The sequence below is a fragment of the Sorex araneus genome, chromosome 1 (assembly GCF_027595985.1).
Source record: "Sorex araneus isolate mSorAra2 chromosome 1, mSorAra2.pri, whole genome shotgun sequence".
In the NCBI taxonomy this organism is placed as follows: Eukaryota; Metazoa; Chordata; class Mammalia; order Eulipotyphla; family Soricidae; genus Sorex; species Sorex araneus.
Genome location: NC_073302.1, coordinates 333,019,317 through 333,041,858, shown reverse-complemented (window position 1 = coordinate 333,041,858; position 22,542 = coordinate 333,019,317). Strand labels below are relative to the sequence as shown.

General features: G+C 39.5%; 1 protein-coding gene across 7 annotated transcripts in view; it reads left to right on the top strand.

Annotated features, from left to right (window-relative positions):
* The window catches only part of CSGALNACT1 (chondroitin sulfate N-acetylgalactosaminyltransferase 1), a 415,840-nt gene that overhangs the window by 325,113 nt on the left and 68,185 nt on the right, over positions 1–22,542 (top strand). For all 7 annotated transcript variants that reach the window (XM_055120424.1, XM_055120430.1, XM_055120445.1 and 4 more), the window contains one exon: positions 18,096–18,312. In XM_055120424.1, the coding sequence (XP_054976399.1) occupies positions 18,096–18,312 (217 nt within the window). The remainder of the gene's footprint in view (positions 1–18,095; positions 18,313–22,542) is intronic.

Here is a 22,542-nt window from a genome sequence, read left to right as displayed (position 1 = left end):
TGTTGAGTGAAGTCAACCAGAAGGAGAGGGACACATAGTTCTCTTATATATGGGATACAAAGAATCACAGTAAGGTAAAAACAAATTGCCCAAAACAAAAGAATTTGTGAACTATTGTTCAGAACTCAGTTTACCATAATGGAGAGATATGGTGGGCTGTGTGTGTGTTAGGGACCCCTGACGCAGTGGTGGATGGGAGTGGGTACTTTGGTCTGGTTGGGGTGTGGTGTTAGAATGTTCTAGCACTGACATCTACTTTTCTCCTCCATTTCTTTCTTTCACTAGTCTTCTCATTTCTGTACTATAATGCTAAGAATTTGCCCATCTTTGAAACCTATTCTCTTGTCATTTTTTCTCTATACCACTATGTGTCATTTCTTCAATATACTCCTTTCTAGATAAATGCGAACATCCCTCTTCTGATTTACTTAACATATCTTCCAGTTACATAAAGTTTTATTTATTTATTATTTATTTTATTTATTCCGGGAAGCATTATTTCATCATTACCTTGCAGCTGTATAAAATTCTATTTTTTTTTTAAATTTTATTGAGTCACCATGTGGAGGGTTACATAGTTCTCAGGATTATGTCGGTTATACAATTCTTAAACACCCTTCCCTTCACCAGTGCCCATCTTCCATCACCAGCCCCCCCAGTATACCTGCCGCCCCCTCCCACCTCCCCAGTCCCCACCCTTGTAAGTGATAAGTTTCACTTCATTTACGCTTTATCTCGATTACATTCCATGTTTCAACACACAACTCACTACCTTTGCTGGGGTTTCCCCCCCAAAAGAAAAAGACAGTCCTATTGCCAAGGAGGCATTTGATAGTTCTCCATTGCTAAGAATATAGAGATACTAAGTCCCGCTGTTTGTTACATAACTTTTCTTTTTCCCCCTTGCCCCGCGCCACCGAGTTCACGCCTGTTTAGTAATCACCACGCTGCCTGACAAGGGAAAAAAAAACGAAAAGGATGGTTATTTCCCGTCATCAGCAGGCGTGGGGCTCTGGCTTAGTTGATAGACTAGTAGAGTGTCTGCAAGCAGTTTCTGGAACCGAGGGTCTTGCGCTGGTATCGGCTCCGGCTCGAGATTCCACCAGCGTCCCATTGTTCCATGTATATAATTTTTCCCCTAATATCCCATTCCCACGCCACCAGGTCTGTTTGCTTAATGGACATCACACTGTAGTTGACGACACGCCGCGTTTCTTCCCGAGAAAGAAGAAAATTTCTTCTCAGCCGGCGTGGGGACATAGCTTAGTTCAGTCTAGAGAGATGGCTACCACTTTGATTGCCTTCAATATTTCAGCAACAGACTTACTATTCTTGTTAGGATCTCGCACAAAAGTCCGACCCATTAAAAGCGAACCATTACATATTGCTGATGCTAAGATGACATTAGGTCGCGCGGCCGAGGCAGCGGCCGCGCGGTTTTGGGTTTCTGTATAAAGTCCAGGGAAAGTACAACCAGAAATAACATCACTACAAACTTTTACCCTTTTATGGTGCTCATAAGATGGAGAAGTCCTGCGCTGTGCTCAGGGGGGAGGAGTTGAGAGAGAGAGAGGTTAAAAGAATTGGGGGATGCCCGGGTCCCACTGTTTCAGCGCACCGTGGGGTCTCTGGTCCCAAGCCGGAATTAGTTCAGTAGGCTGCCTGGAGTCCAAGGGCGCTCCCTTGGGCTCTTCCATCATGCTCGCTCCGCAGCCGGATCCAAAGGGGTAAAATTCTATTTTGAATCTATGTCATTGTCACTGTATCACAGTCAACCCATTGCTCATTGATTTACTCGAGCAGGCACCAATAATGTCTCCATTGTGAGACTTGTTACTGTTTTTGGTATAACGAATACGCCATGGGTAGCTTGCCAGTCTCTACCGTGCGGGCAGGATACTTTCAGTAGCTTGCCAGGCTCTTCAAGAGGGACAGAGGAATCGAACATGGGTCGGCTGCTTCAAGACAAACGCCCTACCCGCTGTGCTATTGCTGCAGCCCGAATCTATGTCACTGTCAGTCACTGTCACTGTCATCCCATTGGTCATAGATTTGTTCAAGAGGGCACCAGTAGTGAGACTTATTTGTTACTGTTTTTGGCACATCAAATACGTACCGGGTAGCTTTCTAAGCTCTTCCGTGTGGGAGAGATACTCTCGGTAGCTTGCCAGGCTCTTTGAGAGGGATGGAGGAATCGAACACGGATTGGCCACATGAAAAGCGAACACCCTACCGCTGTGCTATCGCTCATTTGTTATTGGAACTTTGGTTGATTTCATAGCTTAGCAATTGTACTAACTGTTGCAGTGAATCAAGATGTGCAGTGTATTTTCAAATGAATGTTTTTGTGTCTTGGGGGTAGTTATCAAGAAGTGGAATTATTTTTTCATAAGAAAATTCTATTCTTACTTTATGAGAAATCTCCATACTGTTTTCCATAGGAGCTGAATCAGACAACATTCCCACTAAGCAGTGATTGAGTTCATTTTTACCATATCCCCACCAACACAGTCTAGTCTTTTTGATAAATGACATACTCACTGGTGTAAGATGATATCTCATCATCATCTTGACTTGGATTTGCCTTATTATGAGTGACAACAAACACTTTTTCTGTGCCTACTGACCATTCATCTGTCTTCAGAGAAGTGTCTGTTCATTCCCTTGCCATATATATATTTTTTATTTTTATTAGTGAAAGACCATTAGGTACAGTTGTAGACTTACAAACTTTTGTGCTTGTGTTTTGGTTGTACAATGATCGAGAGTACCCATCCTTCCACCAGTACCCATTATCCACCACCAATGATTCCAGTATCCCCCCTACCACTCCTTGCCATATTTTTTTTGATAGTGCTTTTGGACTTATAGTTGTTGATCTTTGTTAATGCTTTAATATTTTGGTTATTAACTCTTTATCTGATGTATTAAGCGCAAATATTTAGCAATTTAGTAGTTTTAAAAATTTTAGCCTATATTTCTTATACCCTATAAAAACTTTTCAATTTGATGTAGTCCTATTTGTTTATTTTTGTTTTCTTTGCCAAAACTCATATAATTGAAAACATATTTGAGGTCTAAGTTTTGAGCATTTTTTCCTGTATATTTTATGAATTCTGGTATAAATTCAAGTCTTTGATACAGTTTGATTTAATTTTGCACAAAGTATGAGATACAGATCCAGCTTATTAAAAAAAATGTGGCTATCTAGTTTTCCCAACATCAATTGTTGGAAAGGCTATCTTTACTTCATGTTATATATACAGCTTCTTTATCATGAATTAGCTATCCAAGAATACAGGTAATGGGCAGTTGGCAGATGAAAAATGTTCATTGTTAGTTATGATCAGAGAAATCCAAATTCTAATTCATCGGTCTGACAATCTATTCTTATACCATGTAACATTACTATAACTTGAAAGCACAATTTAAAAACAGGAAATGCAGTACCACCAGTTTCTTATTGCTCACTGTGGCTTTGGCTATTTTGGATATTTTGTACAAATTTTATTAGTGACAATTCTAAGAGCTCAAAGAATATCATTGAAAATTTAATTGAAGTAGAATGTTCATTTTGAAAATGTTGATTTTTCCAATGCACCAACATGGACTTTTTTCCTGTTTCTTGAAATTTTCTTCTTTTCCTTTAAGTGACTTATAGTTCTCAAGGCAAAGGTCTTTCACCTCTTTGTTAATTTGATCTACAGGTACTTGATGTTTTTGAATACTATTTCAAATGGAGTAGTTTTATTAAATTATCCCCTTCTCTAGTTTATTCAATTCTCTTTTCTTGTCCATTATTTACATATAGCAATGTGGCATATTTTTGTGTACTGATTTTGTAGCCTGCTACTTTGCTATATTGGTTTACTGTTTCTAGAAATATTTTAGTGAACTCTTTGGAATATACTATATAACCATGACCATACTATCATGTCTGTAAATAGTAGACTGTAGCACTATCATCCTGTTGTTCATCGATTTGCTCAAGCAGGCACCAGTAATGTCTCCATGTGAGACTTGTTATTGTTTTTGGCATGTTGAATACACCTCGGGTAGCTTGCCAGGCTCTGCTGTGGGGACAGGATACTCTCAGTAGCTTGCTGGGCTCTGAGAGGGATGGAGGAATCAAACCTGGGTCGGCCATGTGAAAGGCAAACACCCGACCCGCTGTGCTATCGCTAAAGTCATTTGAATTATTTTTATATCATGTCTGTAAATAGTAATCATTGAATTTTTTTTACTTTAAAAATTATTTTTAAAGTTATTCACAATAATTTATTAAATTTAATATTCCAACACCAATCCCACCACCATTACACCTTTCCATCACCATATTTAGAATGTTGCCACCCCACCCCATAAAGCCTGCCCCCAAAGCAGGACCTAAATAATTTACTTTGTATTTCTTGTTATGAATAATCCATTAAAAATGAATTGAAGAATTTACTTGGAGGAAAGTGTGTGAAGACTGTTGTATTTCACCCTGGAGCCATTAAACCCTTGTCGTGGTACATCAGTGGTATAAAGAATGAGATATTGTGTGACTGCATATGTGGTCCTGTGATCCAGGAGTTTGGCCATGAGTATGGCAGCGATTGAGTTCTGGAGGTTTTCGGCTGCTGGAGCTGTACTGGGGCAGGTGGGGGTACTCACCTGCCCCTTCTGAGTTGGCCCTGATGAGACAGCCTGGTGCAGGGTCTGGAGGCATCTTTGTGACATGTTGCTCATGTAGCTCTCTTCCAAGAGATTTATTTCTGAGTCTCTGGATCATGGCTGTTAATGTCATTTGACTTCTGTTTTTCCGATTTGGATCCTTTAATTTCTTTTTCTTACCTGATTGCTTAAGTAAAGAATTCTTTTGTGTGTGAGAGAAACATAAGATAGTTTTTATTGAAACTTATTTAGAAAGGTATGAGGGGAGAGAAAGAGAAGTATGTGTTGAAGAGAGAACATGAATTTCTCCAGAGTGGAAAGCAAGCAAGCAATGATACATGGAGAAAAGTAAGCAAGAAACATGCTTAAGGCAGAACACAGGCCTGAAGAATAAGCCAAAGATATGACTTCTAATAATATATATATATAATTTATTTATTTATTTTTATTTATTTATTTTTCATTGAATAAGTGTGAGAACAGTTAGAGGGCTTTCAGGATCAAGTCTCAGTCATACAATGATCAAACACCCATCCCTTCACCAGTACACATATTCCAGCACCAAGAACCCCAGCATACCCCTCTCTCACTTCCCCCCTGCCTGTGTGGCATATGATCTTCACTTTACTCTCTCTTTACTTTGATTACATTGAATTTTTGACAGAAAACCCACTATTATTATTTGAAGTTTTCCCCCCTGTCGAAATGACATCATTAGAACACATGTTTTCTATTGTTGATAACAAAGAGCATATGATGTTGCACAGTCGCAAAAGTGGCCATCCAGTTTTGGGATTCTGGTATTTTAGTAATTAAGTCCAGAGGTATTTCTGCCCACAGCTGCTGCATTCCTAGATTGTTTTGTGTGCTTCTGGGATCATGGCTGTTCAGGAGTAGAGGAGCTGTTCGTGGGCGGCTGCTCAGGGTCTCATTTGGGCAGGGATCAGGGCCAGTTCTGCCTCCCCCCGCCGCCCAATCACATGATTCCCCATGCGTCCCATCACTGCAAGCTCCTACCTTTCTGTCCAATTGGCTTTGAAAGGTGGCAGTTGCCATTCTGCCGCAAAGGCTGAGAGACAAAACCCTTCCCCTCATGGGGCTGCACGGCGCCATAGCTTAGTTCACAGTTAAGGAGTGTATCTGCCAGCAGCCACTGCGTTCCGAGGTTGGTTTCTGTGCCTCTGGGATAGTGGACGCTCAGGGGTGGGAGAGCCATTCCTGAGCGGCTTTTTGTATATGAAAAAAGGTTTGGAGAAAATGTCCCAGTCCCACATACCGGAGCCATGTTTGTAGAAGCTCAGTGTTGCTGGGATTCCATCTGGAGAAGGTGGGGTGGCTGCACCTTCTCCGTCTGCCATCCTGGTGTTGTTGGTCTGGTTTGGGGTCTGGAACATTCTCCGGCTTGCGGTGCCTGTCTGCCCGGATTTTTCACTGCAGGCTGCTGCGGCAAATGGCGCCATGGGCCTAATACTATATTGAGTAGAAATGGAGACAGTGAACATCCTTTTCTTGTGCCCTATCTCAGAGGGAATACTATTAGTTTCACATCATTGATAGTGTTACTGGTGTGGGCTTGTATATGACCATTACTGTCTTCAGGAAGCTATTTTGTTAAGGCATCTTTTTGTAAATCATGAATGGATTTTGGATTTTTTTTATGCTTTCTCGGCATCATTCGATTTGTATGTTTCCTTTTATTGATACCATATATTACATTAATTGGTTTGCATATGTTGACTTTTCCTTCCATCCCTGGTATTCATCCCATTTTACCAAGGTGTTTAATGTATTTGGTACATTGTTGGATTCAGTTTGGTAAAATTTTGTTGGAGGATTTATGCATCCATGCTTATCAGAGAAATTGGTCTGAGTTTTCTATTTTAGTAGTATCTAGATCTGCTTTGGGTATTAGTGTAATGTTGGCTTTATAGAAGCTGTTAGGAAAGACTCCTGTTTCTTCAATATTTTTGAAGACTTGAGGAGAAAAGGTACTAAACTTTTGAAGGCTGATAGAATTCACCAGTGAACCCATCAGGACCAAGGATTTTAATCTTGGGGAGATTCTTAATTACTGATTTAATTTCCTTACTGAGATTGGTCTATTCAAGTTTTCTACCTCCTTCTTATTCCATTTAGAAAAGTTACCTGATTCTGATAATCCAGATATTTCTTCTAGGTTTTCCAATTTAACAGTGTAAAGTTCTTCACAGTAACTTCTCATGCTATTTTTGTGTTTTTCTGAGGAATCTGTTGTAATTTCTTCCCTTTCACCTATAGTCTGATTTGGGCATTTTACCATTATTTCCTTGTGAGCCTGTCAAGGTTTTGTCTATCTTGTTAATTCTTTTGATGAACCAGCTCCTAGTTTAATTGACTCTGTATTTTTTGTTGATATCTATCCCATTGATTTCTACTCTGATTATTATTACTATTCTTATACTAATTTCTGGATTCATCTGTTTTTCTTTTCTCAGGTTCTTAAGATATGTTTTAAGTTGTTTGTTTGAATTTTTTCTTTTTACCTAAGGTAGATCTGTATTTCTATGAATTTTACCCTTAATTTTTCTTTTTCTTGTTCCAGAGGCTCTGATAGTTTGTTTCTTTATTTTAATTCTTCTCAAGGAATCTTTTTAAATTTTAAAACATTTTCTCTTGATTCAGAATTTAGCAGCATTTTGTTCAGTTTTACTAAACTTCTTTTTTATGGTTAATTTTTACCTTTATAGCATTGTAGTCTTAGAGGGAGTGATTGGTATGATTTATAAATTTATGCACATTTGAATTATGCCCTACTATGTGGCCTTTTCAAGAGAATGGTCTGTGTGCACTTGAGGAGAATGTTGTGTTCATTTAGATCTTTTGGTGATAGAGGGCTCTGGATAAGTTGCCTAATCTCAGTTTTTCTAATTCCTCGTTTAGGAATATCTCTGTTGATAATTTTTCTGGTTGAACTGGCTAATGGTGGAAGTGGAAAGTTGAAATCTTCTAGTACTGTATTTATATCAGTGAGTTTCTTTAGGCCTGTGAGCAGAAATTTTGTACATTTTGCATATAGATAGGTAAGCTAGGACTTCTTGATCTACTTCCCTAAGTATACCTGATATTTTTTGTCTACCATTAGTTTGTATGATTGTTTTCCATCCTTTTACTCTGATCCTGCATTTATCTTATAAATTCAAGTGCATTTCTTATAAACAACAGAAATTTTGGATGTTTCCTGATCTATCTCTCCATTCTCTGACTTTTATGGAGAAATTCAGCACATTGGCAATCAGAATTTGACATGTCAATAATGTACCAATATTATTGATTATTGATAGCATTATTTTCTTTTTTCTATGTGAAATTTATTGTTTTGCAATTAGCCATTTTCTTCTAATAGATGGCCTTTCAGTAATTCTTGAAAGGTTGGTTTAGATGTAGCAAATATCACCAACTCTTATTTGTTTTTATCTATCCCTCAAATATAAATGATAGCCTTGCAGGGCAGAGGACTCTTAAGTGGAAGTTTTTGTCTCCGTATTTTGAATAAGTACTTTCATTCTCTTCTTGTTTGTATGGTTTCATATAACAGAGATATCTTAACATTTTTATATTATTTTCTTTGTATTGGAGGTTTTCCTTCTCTTTTGTCACTTTACTTTTTGTCACGCTTACTTTTTTGTTCTTGCATGATTACAGTGTACATTGGTGTTGTTCATTTTGTTTGGTACTCATGTGGCTCTCAAGTCTGTGCACAAGTCTCCCTTGAGAGAGGTTAAGTTTTCATGTCTTTCATTAGGTTTTGCCTTTTTTCATTTTTCTACTGTCAAAACTTTATAATTTGAAAATTATTACATTTGCTCTCGTTAACTAAATATTTTATACTTTTTTCTATTTTCAACATCTTTTTAATTTTTCCTTTCATTGTGTTGGCTGGACTTTATGTTCATGCTTGCAGATTCATTTTTTTTTCCAGCATTTGGAATTAATGTTGCTTTGATTTTATATTGTATTGTTTAGCTACATCATTTAGTTCTATTTGTATGAATCCTTTAATATTATATCAGGTCTTCTTTGATTTTCTTAAATTTCTTTTCCAGTGATTCTTTAAGTTTTGTTATCATCTATATGGAGTATTGTTTCTTCTTGACCAGAATCGAGAATTTTGATGAACTTGAGAACTTATTTGGATTTATGTCCTATCTGCTGAAATAACTGAATACCTTTACTTCCATATTGTTAAAGTTTCCTGGGTCAGACAGTGGAGCTTCAGATTTCAGAAGAGTATTGATTCTATATGCTGTTTATACTGTCAGGCCTATTTTATACTCTTTTTATACCATTTATATGGTTTTGCTTTTATTGCTTTCTGACTCTACCCACTGCCTTGTGACAATATTGCAGCATGGTAGGCAGAGGTGGATTTAGCCCTTTTTTAAAAAGGTGTAACTTTTGTGGGTGTAGTCTGAAACCAAAACACACTCCTGTAGTTCTTCAACTACTCTTAAAGTGTGTGAGGTACATAGAACACAGCTGTCATTCAACCAGGGCAGACACTCTTCCCAGCCTGAGAAGGTACTGCAGTATTGAACCAATCCAAGGTCCCTCTGAGCACATGTTAAGATAGAGTAACTAAAGAAATGACAGCTTGCAGCCTCTTCTGCAGCTTGAATGGGAAACGGAGCTTGAATCAGGTTTCTGGCTTGCATCCTGGAACAATTTCCAGGCTGGCACAAAAGGGTGTAGCCTAGGTGAATCACTGATTTGTCAGGTGGAGGAGCCAGGGGAGAGCCTGCTAGAAGCCCAGCTTCTGTAGCTTAAATCTCAAGGCAGATCTTAATGCCAGTAGATAGGACTGCAAGAGCAGTACTTGCTCTGGAGCCCCGATGTGTGTGACAGGAAGCAATAATATATAAAATGGATAATGGACAAAGAGTAATAGTGTCACTACAATAATAATTACGATTCTTATTCATTCTCTTACTGCTGCTGCTTATCACTGAGCATTTCCATGTACCAGGAACATTTGTTTTACATGATTCTATTTATTTACTCTTCATTACATTTTTATGTAGTAATCAGTATTGATGTTAATAATTCTCTTAGATGAAGACACTAATGCTGATTAATCAGTAACACATTTCATTCCTCAGAGTTGAGCTTTAAGATCAACTTTTCTGATATTTTGATGATTTGGCAAGTTTGTTAGCTTTATGAACTATGTTGATGTTTCGATTAGTTTTCTGAAGTATCTTTATTGCACCCCTGGGATATATTCCCAGAAGTGGTATTACTGGGCCATATAGAATCTCAATATAGAATCTTTATTGATGTTATTCTATCCTTAAAAATCAATCTACAAGGCTAGGAAGAACAGAAAGGACTTGGAAAACAACCTTTTGGTGTTAGAGTACATTTACTTTTGAGGAGCTTCATATCTGTACCCTTAAATTCATAGTGACTATGTGCATGTGGTGAGAAAATCCTTTGTCACCTTGAATAAGTTACTTATATAACTTCTCTAAATACCTCAACTTATCCATGTATTAAAGTAAATGACTCATTTATTTGGAAAACTTTAGAATCAAAATTTATGAATGAGAGGTAATATAAATATATTTTATTTTCAAAGTAGGGTGATTAAGTAGTTGTGCACAGCTAAGCTCAGTGATTAGTCAAAGTCAATGGTCATAAAGTTATGGTCACATGTTCCTTGCTCTCTGACCTTTAAATTCCTGGTGAGGTTGCTGCCTGTATCTTAAGTTTTCTGCTTTCTGCAATATTCTGGATCTACTGTTCCACTGTGCTTTGAGAGGAAGTCTTGCAGCTGTCTGGAAATGTACACGATAATGGCTCTTCCCACTTTCCTTCCTCATATGTTTGTTTAGAGCCCCCAAAGAACTTCTCACTCTTCCTCCACTACTATCTGGCTTCTTAAACTCCAGCAAGTGCAGTTAAGTGTCTAGGTAAGGAGAAAAAGTAAGAGAAAGTAAAGAGATGGATCTTATTAATAAGAAATCCACTATACCATTTTGGATAAGAACTGAGTGCTGAGAGTAGGTAAGGTGTATACGTGATAACCTTTCAGCGTATGTATTGCAAACCATAATGCACAAAAAGAGGGAAGGAGGGAAGGAAGGAGGGAAGAAGGGATGGGGGGATGAGGAAAGAAGGGATGGGGAGGAGGAGGGAAAAAGGGAGGGAGAAAAGAAGAAGAAAAAGAAGAAGAAGAAGGAGGGGGAGAAAGAAGGAGGAGGAAGAGGAAGAGGAAAAGGAAGAGGAGGAGGAAGAGGAAAGAAAGAAAGAAAGAAAGAAAGAAAGAAAGAAAGAAAGAAAGAAAGAAAGAAAGAAAGAAAGAAAGAAAGAAAGAAAAGAAGGAAAGAAAGAAAGAAAGGGAAAGAAGGAAAGAAAGAAGGAAAGAGAGAGAGAGAGAGAGAGAGAGAGAGAGAGAGAGAGAGAGAGAGAGAAGAAAAGTGCCTGTCATAGAGGCAGGCTGGGTACAGGTGAATGGTGGGAGAGAAACTGGGGACATTGGTGGTGGGAAATGTACACTGGTGAATGGATGGGTCTTAGAACATTGTATGGCTGAAACCCAATCATGAACAACTTTGTAGCTGTGTATCTCACAGTGATTCAATAAAAAATATTAATCAAAAAAAGAAACCCACAGTATTTAGAGAATAAGAATGTGGAACATAAACAAGATTACGTAGCTGGTGACCTGAGCAGCACATTGTCCAGTCTGGCCAACTCAAGAGCACCAAGAGAGAAAAGATGCAAGGGCTTGATTTTCAGGGTGGTCACATCTAGGGTCTGCACATCACCTGAAGGAGTCTTACATTTTTTATTAAACTTGGATATCCTCGGAAATCATTTTCCCTATGCCTCTACTAACATATGTTCAGATTCACTTTGATTAATTTTATGTCCTCCATAAAATTAAAATTTTCTGCATTTTCTTATGCTTCTACTTCTGACTCCAACCCTGACCTCTTAATGTATTCCTTCAGTCCCCTTCTCACACCTGACTCCTTGCCTCCACACCTCTCTCTCAGGGCATATTCTTGGAGCACCATCCTCTCTTCTTCCCTCCCTTATTTTCATGCTGCATGAGAGTTGGTGAGGGTTTGACTGCATGCCTGTGTCAGCACCTGTGTGCATTTAAGGTGGTTCAGGGCTGCACTCCTGACTCATTCCAGAAGCTTGCTGCCATCATCTTAGCACTCTGACCTCTTCTTATAGCCCAGTCGTCTCACACTGCTGTGGCCTTCCTGCTTCTGCAAATCACCAGTATGACTTCTGAGAGTGTCTTTGGCTCCTGGCCCCAAATCTGACTGATCTGTGCTCCTTCTCTGCTACACACTATTCAAGGAAGGAATACTTTTCTCTGCCTCTGTCCAATCCTTCTCCAGACTGTGACCCTTTGCACTCCTTACCTTCTCATTCCTCCTAGAGCTTCACTCTCTATTCCAGTGTTTCTCCCTCTCAGCATAAGAAGGATTTGGTTCTTTGTTTCACATACTGGTCTTGTTTTGGTAGTTGTTTGTTTATTTGAGGCGGGTGCTTCCCAGCAGTGCTTGAGGGCCTGGACCACTCTGGGCACCACTCAACCTGGCAGTGTCAGTTGATGGTTTCAGTGCCCCTGCCCAGTGAGGCAGTGTTGTTCAGGTCTGGGAATGCTTGGGGGACAGTGCTGGCTGGGAATAGAACTAGGTTCTTACACACAGCATGTGCTGCAGCCCTTTGAGGGATCTCCAGGGAGGTCCCCCATTTTTGATTTTTAAGATCTTCAAAAAGAAAATACTATAATTTTATAAATCCCTCTGTATTTAGTCCACTGTCTCTTGTAGCCTCCGTCTCCTTATCCCCCCCCCCTCTGTCCTGGGCAGCAGACATCCACTAGAGTTATGGGAACTGGGCTTTGGAGTCTTCCAGTAGCGATAATGGTCATTCATTGCTCAGTGAGTGTGTGTGAGGAAAGCCTCACTCTTGGTGATGTGATAAGTGGGATAAGAGAGACTTCTCTCAATGATGCTGGAGGAGTCTCTGAGGAGGAGATGCTTGAAATGAGAAGGATCTCGCTGGGCTGGGAGCTGGGGAAGAGCATCCAAGCAGAGGACAAAGCAAGGAGAGGTGCTGATTGAGAATGAACTGGACTTTACATAAATGAAACTTTATGTAAATCCTCCACTCAGTTCTTCCACTTCACTGCTCAGTCATGTCTCCCTGGAACCCTCCCACCTGTCTGAATTATCACCAACAGGGGACTTCCAGGGGGCTACTTGCCATTTTGTGGGAGTTTGAGCTGTTATTCACCTTGATGTACCAAGAGGCCCTCTCTCACCATAGGGCTTACTTTCCTCTGCCTCCTGGACGCTTCTCTCCTGGGGCACAGCTCTGTCTCCTGGAAGAATCTGTGCAGCTGCACCAACAGGGTGAGATGTCCTTTGCCTTCATCCCGGCCTTCCTCTCCTCAGACTTTCTGGCCCTGTTGGCCCACTCCTGTCTATGTGCTAGAGATTCCTAAAGTTCCGTATTTCTCAAGAGCTTATTTGTTGAGCTTCACATTCACTCAGATAGTTCCTCAAGTTAATGTATTAAAGCCAGTCAGCACTCTCCCCCACACCGCCCCCCGCCACCGTCCTCTCCTGCCACTTAACCGAGTCCTCTTTAGCTCTTTCAATGTTTCATCATTTCTATCTTGGTTTAAAATGTTCCTCCCTCGTTTCACGCTGACCTTCCATATCTATCCGAGCTCCACACTCCTGGAAGGTGATAAGCATGAAATTGTCTTTTTCTTGTTGAGGAGAGCTGAGCTACCTGAATAGTGTTTCCAGCTCTGCCTAATGTTACCCTAATCTTCCTTTTGCCTAGCTGAGCTATTTCAAATTTGTCAACCAAAGCAAGTTAGGCTTTATTTATTTATTTATTTATTTTCCTTGCTCTCTTTGTTTTTGCAAAGATATTTCCATAGAAAGCCCTCTTCTGACTTGGTAGTGTTAGCAAAGCCTCACTCAGTTTCTGGTCTGTAATCTACTATCAGACTGTCTCTACCTTCCCACAGGTGGAGACTCCCTCCTTTTTTTCCCCTATGCCTGACTCAAGACACTGGTAGGTACTTAGCATACTATTTTGCTTGGCTTTCTTTACCTCTCTGCTTTTCTCTCTAGAATGCAAATTCTGAAAATTCTGAAAACAAAGTGATTTTTATCATGTCCATCTATGACTGAAGTACAACACAATGCACAGTAAATAATAGCCAGAAGAAAACCCTCAGGACAAAAATAACCATGACATTTAAATTTACTTTAAAATTTTCCCCTTACTTTATTTAAACACTGTAACTTACAAAGTTGTTCATGATGATTTATTACAGGCATTCAGCATTCCAACACCAATCCTGCCACCACTGTCACCTTCCCTCCACCATTGTTTCCAAGTTCCAAATCACCCCTCAAACCTGTCCCTGTTACAGGCCCACAAGAATTTATTTTATATTGTTTGTCACCACTAAATGACTGGTGGAAGGATCAAGATATACTTTAGTAAAAGAAAATATGTGAAAATTGTTATATGCTACCATAGGAACAATTAAGTCTGTTTCTGAGGATTTACTAAGCTGTTATTGCAAATTATGCTTTCTTTGTTAATGTTTTAATTAGTTGAGATTAGCTGGCTTCTACATTACATTCCCGTCCAATCTTGTATGCCCCTATTGGGATGTGAGTATTGTAGAGTTTGGAGATGTTGCTCCAGAAAATCCAGAATATGTAGTTGGGCAATCAGGCTGGAGCCTGGCAACAGCTCTTGGGGGCTAGGGTATAGCTGCCAGGGCCATGACTGAGGGGCACAGGGTCTGCACACCTCCTGAGGTCTCCCAGGAATAATTTTGGTATTTGAATATCAGTCACATGAGACTGGTGAGTCCTTGCATGGAATATAAACATTCTAGCCAGTTATTAGCATACATGGTCCAGTCACAACTTTTTTGAATATTGCTCTTGAGTGAAGTGAGAAGACTGGAATAGTTATTCTCCTAGGTCCTTTCATATTATCAGGTGCCCAAAAAGAGAACCCAGTAGGCTGCAGATGAGATCAGAGCATCTAGAGGACTGAATGAGCAATTTGGGTTGAGAATTTTCCTGGGAATCTTCCCTGTAGAAGAGTCCCATTTAGAAAGGGTAAGAGGAACAGTAGGCTGGAAAAGATATGTGTCTGGAGAAAGTGTAAGGCCTTTGCAGAGCTGAGTAATCATGGTGGTAAAGTATACAGTAACATGAAAGTTACCATTTTAATCATTTTTAAATGTATGGTTCAATAAGATTAAGTATATACAGAGTTGTGTAACCATACCAATACCCATTTCTAAAACTTTTTAATGATATAAATAAAGCTATTATGCTCAGTAAACACTATCCACTCCCTTCTCCCCTAACTCCTGGCACCCACCAGTTTACTTTCTGACACCTTAATTTGATTACTCACATGCCTGATACAGGTATAAGGATCAAATTTTGTCTTTTTGTGTGTGACTTCTTTTTCTTGCCACACATTTTTAAGATTCTTCTCTATTGGAGTATCAAAATTTCCTCTTTAGGACCTATTGGTGTGTCAAAATTTCCTCTTAAGGTCAAGTAATATATACACATATATCACATACACTTATCCCTTCACCAGTCAATGTAAGCTTGGGTTGTTTCCATCTTTATGTTTTCCAACATAAAAATGCTGGTGCTCTGGACATGTATATACAATGTTTAACTTTTTACAAAGCTACCAAAACTTTCTATAGGCAGTTTCACCTTTTTCCTTTCCCACCATTACTAATTAGAATTCCACTTTCTCCAGAGCAGAAGAGTGGTTGCAATGGAACTTGGAGCCCAGACTCATGGGAGGTAGAGGCAAGGTCTACAGATAATACAGTATTTTACCTGCTGCTCTGGGTATCAGTGGTGGGGAAGAACCACTGAGTATTGTCTGAAAGAACAGACTTTGAAGAAAACCACTTAACATTTCACACTTCTTTGAGCTTCCTAAGGAATGAACCTCCTCTTTCAAGACTGGCTCTGAAGGGGTTCTGACTTCATTCCATGTAAGCCCAGCAAAACATGTCAGTTGAGAGCTATTGAGTGGGTATATTCTGCCTGGTACTCAAGAAATAGTCTTTGTAGCTTGTGCCCTGGACCTTAAATCATTTATGCTGTGTTGCCAGCAGTTGGTGTGCCTTGAATCTCTAGGCAGGCAAGGAGGCTCAGTTGTGAGAAATAAACATACTTTATTTTTGAGTCAGCACCTTCCTCTTCACTGTGTCAAAGTAATCCAAATTTTAAGCAGGATCGGAAGAGCAGTAAAACACAGGATAAAAAGCTACCTTTAGGCATAGAATGGAGCAAATAACAGCATGTTTTTCAAGATTTATAGTTTCTACAAAAGAAAAGAAAGGGAGAATAAGGAAGAAAAGAAAAGAGAAGCGATTTGTGAGAAACCTTGAAGCCTATAGCTGACAGCAGGTGGTTACTTTTCCTGGACTCTGCAAAAATAAAATGTTTTGCGTTTGTAGCTACTCAAAGATCAGAAAAGGCATTCTAACTAATATGGGAATTGAGATGAAGAATAAAACAGGTTATGAAACATGGTAAAACAAAGACAAAAGATGAGGGAGCTTATTTGGTGATAAAATTTTACAGTTTTGGGGGTGCTTCCAAGCAGTGCTCACGAGACTCAGGCACACGGCAGTAAGTCTCAGTCAGCCAGGTGATGGCTCAGTGCCAGGGCCTGAGGATGTGATGCTGTTTGGGCCATAGTGGGTGCCTCAGTACTCAAGTCACCCCAGTGTTTCTGGGCCTGGGACTGGGGGTCCCTCACAGCCATATCTTGCAGAGCTTGGGGGTTCAGGACTCCATCTTGCAATGTTTGGGGAACCATGTAGTTCTAGGACTCAAACCTAAACCACATATTTTCTCCTGACCCCCTGTTTTTGACTTTTTCTCATAATATTATACTAGAATTTGATACTGAGAAGGTGTGAGTCTCGGGATTGTTTGCTTATTACACAGGGACATGACAGGAGGTTTCTTCCAGAACTGGGTTGAGGCTGGGTCTTGTATTCAGTCTGGCACATAGAGTTGTGGGCTGTGAGGCATGAGATGGAACACAGTTGGTCAGTATCCATCACCTTCCTGCTTGCTCCAGTATCTCCAATATGTGCTGTTATAACAGATTGAGAAGGGGAATCATTTTGATAGCAAGCATTTTCTTTCTTTTATTTCTATGTACTACATATGTTCCAGATTCATCAAAGCTATTAAAATATGGTGATGTGGGGAAAATGAGAGAGAAAAGTATGTAATTCCCCAAAGGAAACCTGTGCAAACAGGATTTGAACCTAAAAATTGAACTATGAAACATTGAGGTGTACTGTATCCAAGAGTTGGAAGAAAAAAATGAAATGAACTAAGACCATGTATGATGCCATTGTGCCAAGTAGACAAACACAATGTGTTTGTTTAATGTGTGTTTGTCTAATGCTATCAGAACTTTCTGGATATTTGTAGTCCATGCAGCTGCCCCTGAGCCTCTCCGTGCCCTGCATAGTTCCCTATAGTTCATTTAGCTGAAATGAATATAATTGCTTTACTTAGGTTTTATGGATGTATAACATAGTTTTCAAATACAGGCAAATATCAACTGTAGTGAGTTGGTATTTGTCTCTATTCAGGACGGTCGCACAATAAGCCAAGTTAGCGTCCAGTACACAGCTACATTTTCTTTTCTTCTGATGAGAACTTTCATGGTCTCTCTTGGCATTTTTCAAATGTGCCCCAGTGCTATTAGGTGTACTCCCAGGGTGTGGATTGCATCCCATGTGGATTTGATAATGGGAGCTCTGGTGCCTCTGACTGCCTGCAGCCATTTTGCCCAGTCCCCCATCTCACCTCTGGCAACCACCAGTCTGTTCTTTGCATTGATATGCTCAGTTCAAAATGACTATAATTTTTCAAGATAATTTAAACTTTCATAATAAAAAATAAAACTATTATAAAATGTCTAATCACGTTGCAGAAATGTGGATAATGGCAGAAAGGCAAAAATTACATTACCCCCACCCATATCACAGTCAGTCTGATTTTTTGCTTATTTCCTTACAGACTTTTTATCACAGTCTTTAGATAGTATAAATAAATAGCATAAATCAAACTTTGTACTCAACATTACATCTTTTCTTCAGTTTTTATAAACTATTTTAAACTTATTTTAAAATTGATGGTATTTTGATTTATTTGGGGATTTTAAAACTGGGAGCATTTTGAGTTTTCTGATCATTGTTAGATGGAGAAAGTCAATACTTATTTTTAAAGGGCATTTTATGCTTTATAATCATCTTGGCTATACTACTAAATACTCATCAGCCACTGACTGCCTAAATTTAAAACTATCTTTCCTTTTTCTGTTAACAGGGATCTACCGAACAGAAAAGGATAAAGGCACTTTGTATGAACTCACTTTCAGAGGAGATAACAAGCATGAATTCAGACGACTTGTTTTGTTTCGGCCTTTTGGCCCTATCATGAAAGTTAAAAAAGAGAGACTTAACATGTCCAGGACTCTAATCAATGTCATTGTGCCGCTGGCAAAGAGAGTGGACAAGTTTCGGCAGTTCATGCAGAACTTCAGGTTTGTTTGTGCATGTTTATCTTCCTCAACACAGTATGTGTTAAATGCTCCTATCATTTCCTGACATCTCCCTCATTTTCCCTGCCGGGTACAAAGACTCATTTCTCTTCTTCAAATGTGTTTTCTCCATAGACAGTTTTTCCATTGTGTTTGCCTTTTCAAAAAGCAATTAGAAGACTGCTTATAAGTGTATTTACCTTGAGAAGTGGGAATTAGGAAGCATTGGGTTTGCATCTGAGTCTTCCACGATTGTCTCATGCTGTTGGTTCAGCTCTGACCTGACTACATTTTGTGAACAGCAGGATCCGTGTGATTTCATTCACAGAGGAGCCTTTCTCCCATGTTCCCAGCTGAGCATGGGGCAGCAGCTACATGGCCTATGGATGAATGCCTGAGACTGACATTGTGTCTGGTCAGTTGTGAGCTGACTTCATATGCTTTCCTACTACAACCCTGGCCATAAGGATTGAATCAGAACCTATTTTTTAAAATTCTACGTTCCAGAGAGTAAATATGGTATTATTCCAAGATCTTTTCAAACATTCACTTCTTTCACTTACTCAAGAGGACTCAGTGGGTTTATTTTCAAGCATAGTAATATCATTTGTACATATGTGTGTTTAAACTCTATGTCTTATTAATTCTTACAGTTAATATCCACTCATAGGTTGAGGTTAATCAGCTAACCTATTTAAAAATTAACGTTTGTTTTAAAAATAGAAAATCATATCTAGTAATTATAAATCTTGGAAATCTGCATTTCTAACATATTATCATTAAATCATTATTAAAAGACAGGAGTGCTCAGTTTAAGATATAATTAATACTTAAAATTTTTTCCACTGAATGTTAAATATTTTACATTGAGTGTTTTCAAATTAAATTTAAGTCAGAATTCTACAGTAGTCTGAGAAGTAACCTTTCAGGTTATTGGTCAGTTCTCTCAGGTTAGATTACCTTGATATATAGTTCACTGGGCAGCGAGTGTGTCCCATGTGACTGACTACTTCTTAAGGCAGCCTGCTTCTGTGAGAAGCTAGAGAAAGCTTCTAGTATTTGGACCTGAGCCTACCTCCCAGTATTTCTTACACTGTGGGTCTAGTTTTACATGCTGAAGAAATGACTGACATATTCATTTTCTCACCTTTCAAATATTCAAAGAAGGCATCACAACTCCCCTTGTCTTTTCTTCTACAGGTTCAGGAGTTCGACCACTAACCATATATTAACAACAAGTAACTATACATACTCCAGATAAATATGCACTGATCTTTTCATTTTCACATTACAGGGAGAGAAATATAAGGAGCATTTAAAAGTATTTTATGTTATCTCCATGGAATTCCTTCTGTCCCAAGTCTGTTTACAGTTATAGAACACATTTTGGCACAATCCTTGACTGGTCGACCTGGTCCCTCAGGGTCCAGTGCTAAAGGGTCCATAATTCTGACATTGCCCCAGCCTTCCTTCATGCTTCTATGTTTTCCATCTCTCTGTATCTTTCTTCAAATGGAACTCCCCTTTTTGGAATGGCAGAGTGCCACTGATTAACTATTATGGTCTGAGTATGACTGACCCTAGTTGTGATTAGCAGTAGACGTCAAGTCAAATCATCATTCCCAGTGACATTCATTTATTGGACTTATTTATAGCAAATTCCTTTGGCTAGAAAGATACCTCAAACTTTCTAGTGTAACACTGACATTTACCACATAACTTAGGCCATCACTGCATACCTGGCTTAATGAGGTCATGCTGGGCTCCAATATTATTTTGGATATATTTAACCAGTTTTTTCCATAATGCCATGAGTATTTCAAGTAGTAAATAGTTGAAATAAAATTGAGAGGGAAAATGTTTGTTTGTTTGGGGGCCACCCCAGCAATGCTCAGGGCTTACTCCTAGTTCTGTGCTCAGGGATCATATGGGATGTCAAAGATTGAACCATGGTAAGCTGTACAAAAGGCAAGCATCCTACTCACTCTGTTATCACTCCAGCACCTAGAAGTGAAATATTTCTGAGAAAAGCAAAATTTGTAGGGACAAGTGTCCAAATTTGAGATGGTAAAGTAAAATGTAAGTCTAAATAATATTTTAAAAAACTAGCAAAAAAAGGCTGGGGATGGCACTTATCTTGTATATGTGAAGCCTTTGGTTTAATCTCCAGTACTCATAAAAACACACAAAATCTAGGTATTTTTCTCTTGACCTCACTATTCAGATGCCCAGCATTGCCTGGGGTAAGAGAGGTAGTGTGAAGACTTGATACTTGTGGATATATTTGACATTCAGCCAAAGTAAGAAGAAGACATCTGAGTTTGAGATGCAGGCCCTGTCCTCTCAGAGAGTAGACACAAGAAACTCTTTGAACATGAGAGCATACTGGAGCTGAAGATTGGGTACTGAGCTTTTTGTGTTGTCCAGAGTGTTTTGACTGTGTTAAGGTCTCTGAAAAATGGGATGAGAGGATCCTCAAACAAAGGTGTTTAATCCCATGTAATAATTTAGCAAAGGTAGTCTTTCCAGTTGCCACAGACAAGGGCAGAAAGTTCAGTGCTTGAGGCACTTGCCTTGCATGTGACTGATCCAGGGTCAGCTCTAGGCATGACATTTGGCCCTTGGGTTCTGCCAGGAGTGACCCTGAGTCAGGAGTAAGTGCTAACCACAACCAGGCATGGCCCCCGAAACAAAACAAAACAAAGTAAATTAGCTATATATAATGGAGTTTTCAGAATGTGTTTTAAAGAAAACTAACTGAACATGAAAATAAATTATTATTTATACTAAAACACCAAATTAGGCCTAATAAAATATTTAAATGCAGGGGGCTGGAGAAATAGCACAGCGGGTAGGGCATTTGCCTTGCACACCACCGACCCGGGTTTGATTCCCAGCATCCCATATGGTCCCCTGAGCACTGCCAGGGGGTAATTCCTGAGTGCAGATCCAGGAGTAACCCCTGTGCATTGCCAGGTGTGACCCAAAGAGAAAACAAAAGATTAAAAAATATTTAAATGCAGTTAACATGGCCACAGAATTACTGGAAGAAGACATAAAGGTCATTTATTATTATTTGATGTTGTTGTATGAAGTTTCTTTTATCTCAAGATTGGAAAATTTGGTCAGGGATGTTGAGGGTCCACACCTGACACAGCATAGGGTTTACTCCTGGATCTGCTCAGGGATCATTCCTACTGGTGCTCATGGGACTAGGTTGGCTGCATACAAGGCAACTTTACCTGTTATACAGTGTCTTTGCATGCATGATATTGGAAACGTTAGGGTTCACGATTCAAATTCAAGACACCCATAAGGAGTTCGAAGATTTTATTAAAGAGAGGGGAGGGGGAGACAGAGATAGGAAGAGAGAGGGAGAGAGGGAGAGAGGAAGATTGAGAGAGGAAAAGAGAGAATGAGAGAGGAGAGAGAGAGAAGAGAGAGACTTGTTATGAGAGAGAGAAGAGAGAGACTTGTTATGAGAGAGAGAGAGAGAGAGAGAGAGAGAGAGAGAGAGAGAGAGAGAGAGAGAGAGAAGAGAGAGAGACAGAGACAGAGACAGAGAGACAGACTTGTTATAGATTGACCAGCCAGGGCCACACCTTCGGGATACAACCCCCTCTAGCCACAGGGCAAAGTTTAAGTAACACACAGACCACTGAACCACCTGACACTTTTCCAATATCCATTGATTGGCTGTTGCCACTCCACGACCAGCAGGTACTTTCCCCATACCCACTGATTGGTTGGTGCCACCTGCAAGTACCACAAGTACCTCAACCTTTGTTTCTCCATCTGTTTTGTTTCTGTTTCTAGGATGCACTCCAGCATACATCTTGGGTTCCTGCCCAGTCCAGCTGTCAGTCACATAGTTTCTAGCACAGCTGGCTTCTAAAATGGCTACACTTAGCTTCTTACTTAGAAGGGCTATCAGAAAGGCTATTCTAACAGAAACTGCTACGTGTGAAAGGGAACTGGAGATGACATAAGTGTTTTTATTTCCTTCTCTTGTTTTCTTTTGAATTCTCTGCAGTGTAGGTTTTTTTAAATAGTTACCTTATGTTTTATGTTTTGAATATGAATTAAAAATTCAGTGAAGCTACTCTTTGACTATTGTAATTTAAACATTATCCATTTTGTTTTTGTTTTTGGGTCACATCTGGCTTTGCACAGGGGTTTATATTGGCTCATGCACTCAGAAATTACTCCTGGCAGTGTTCGGGGACCATATGG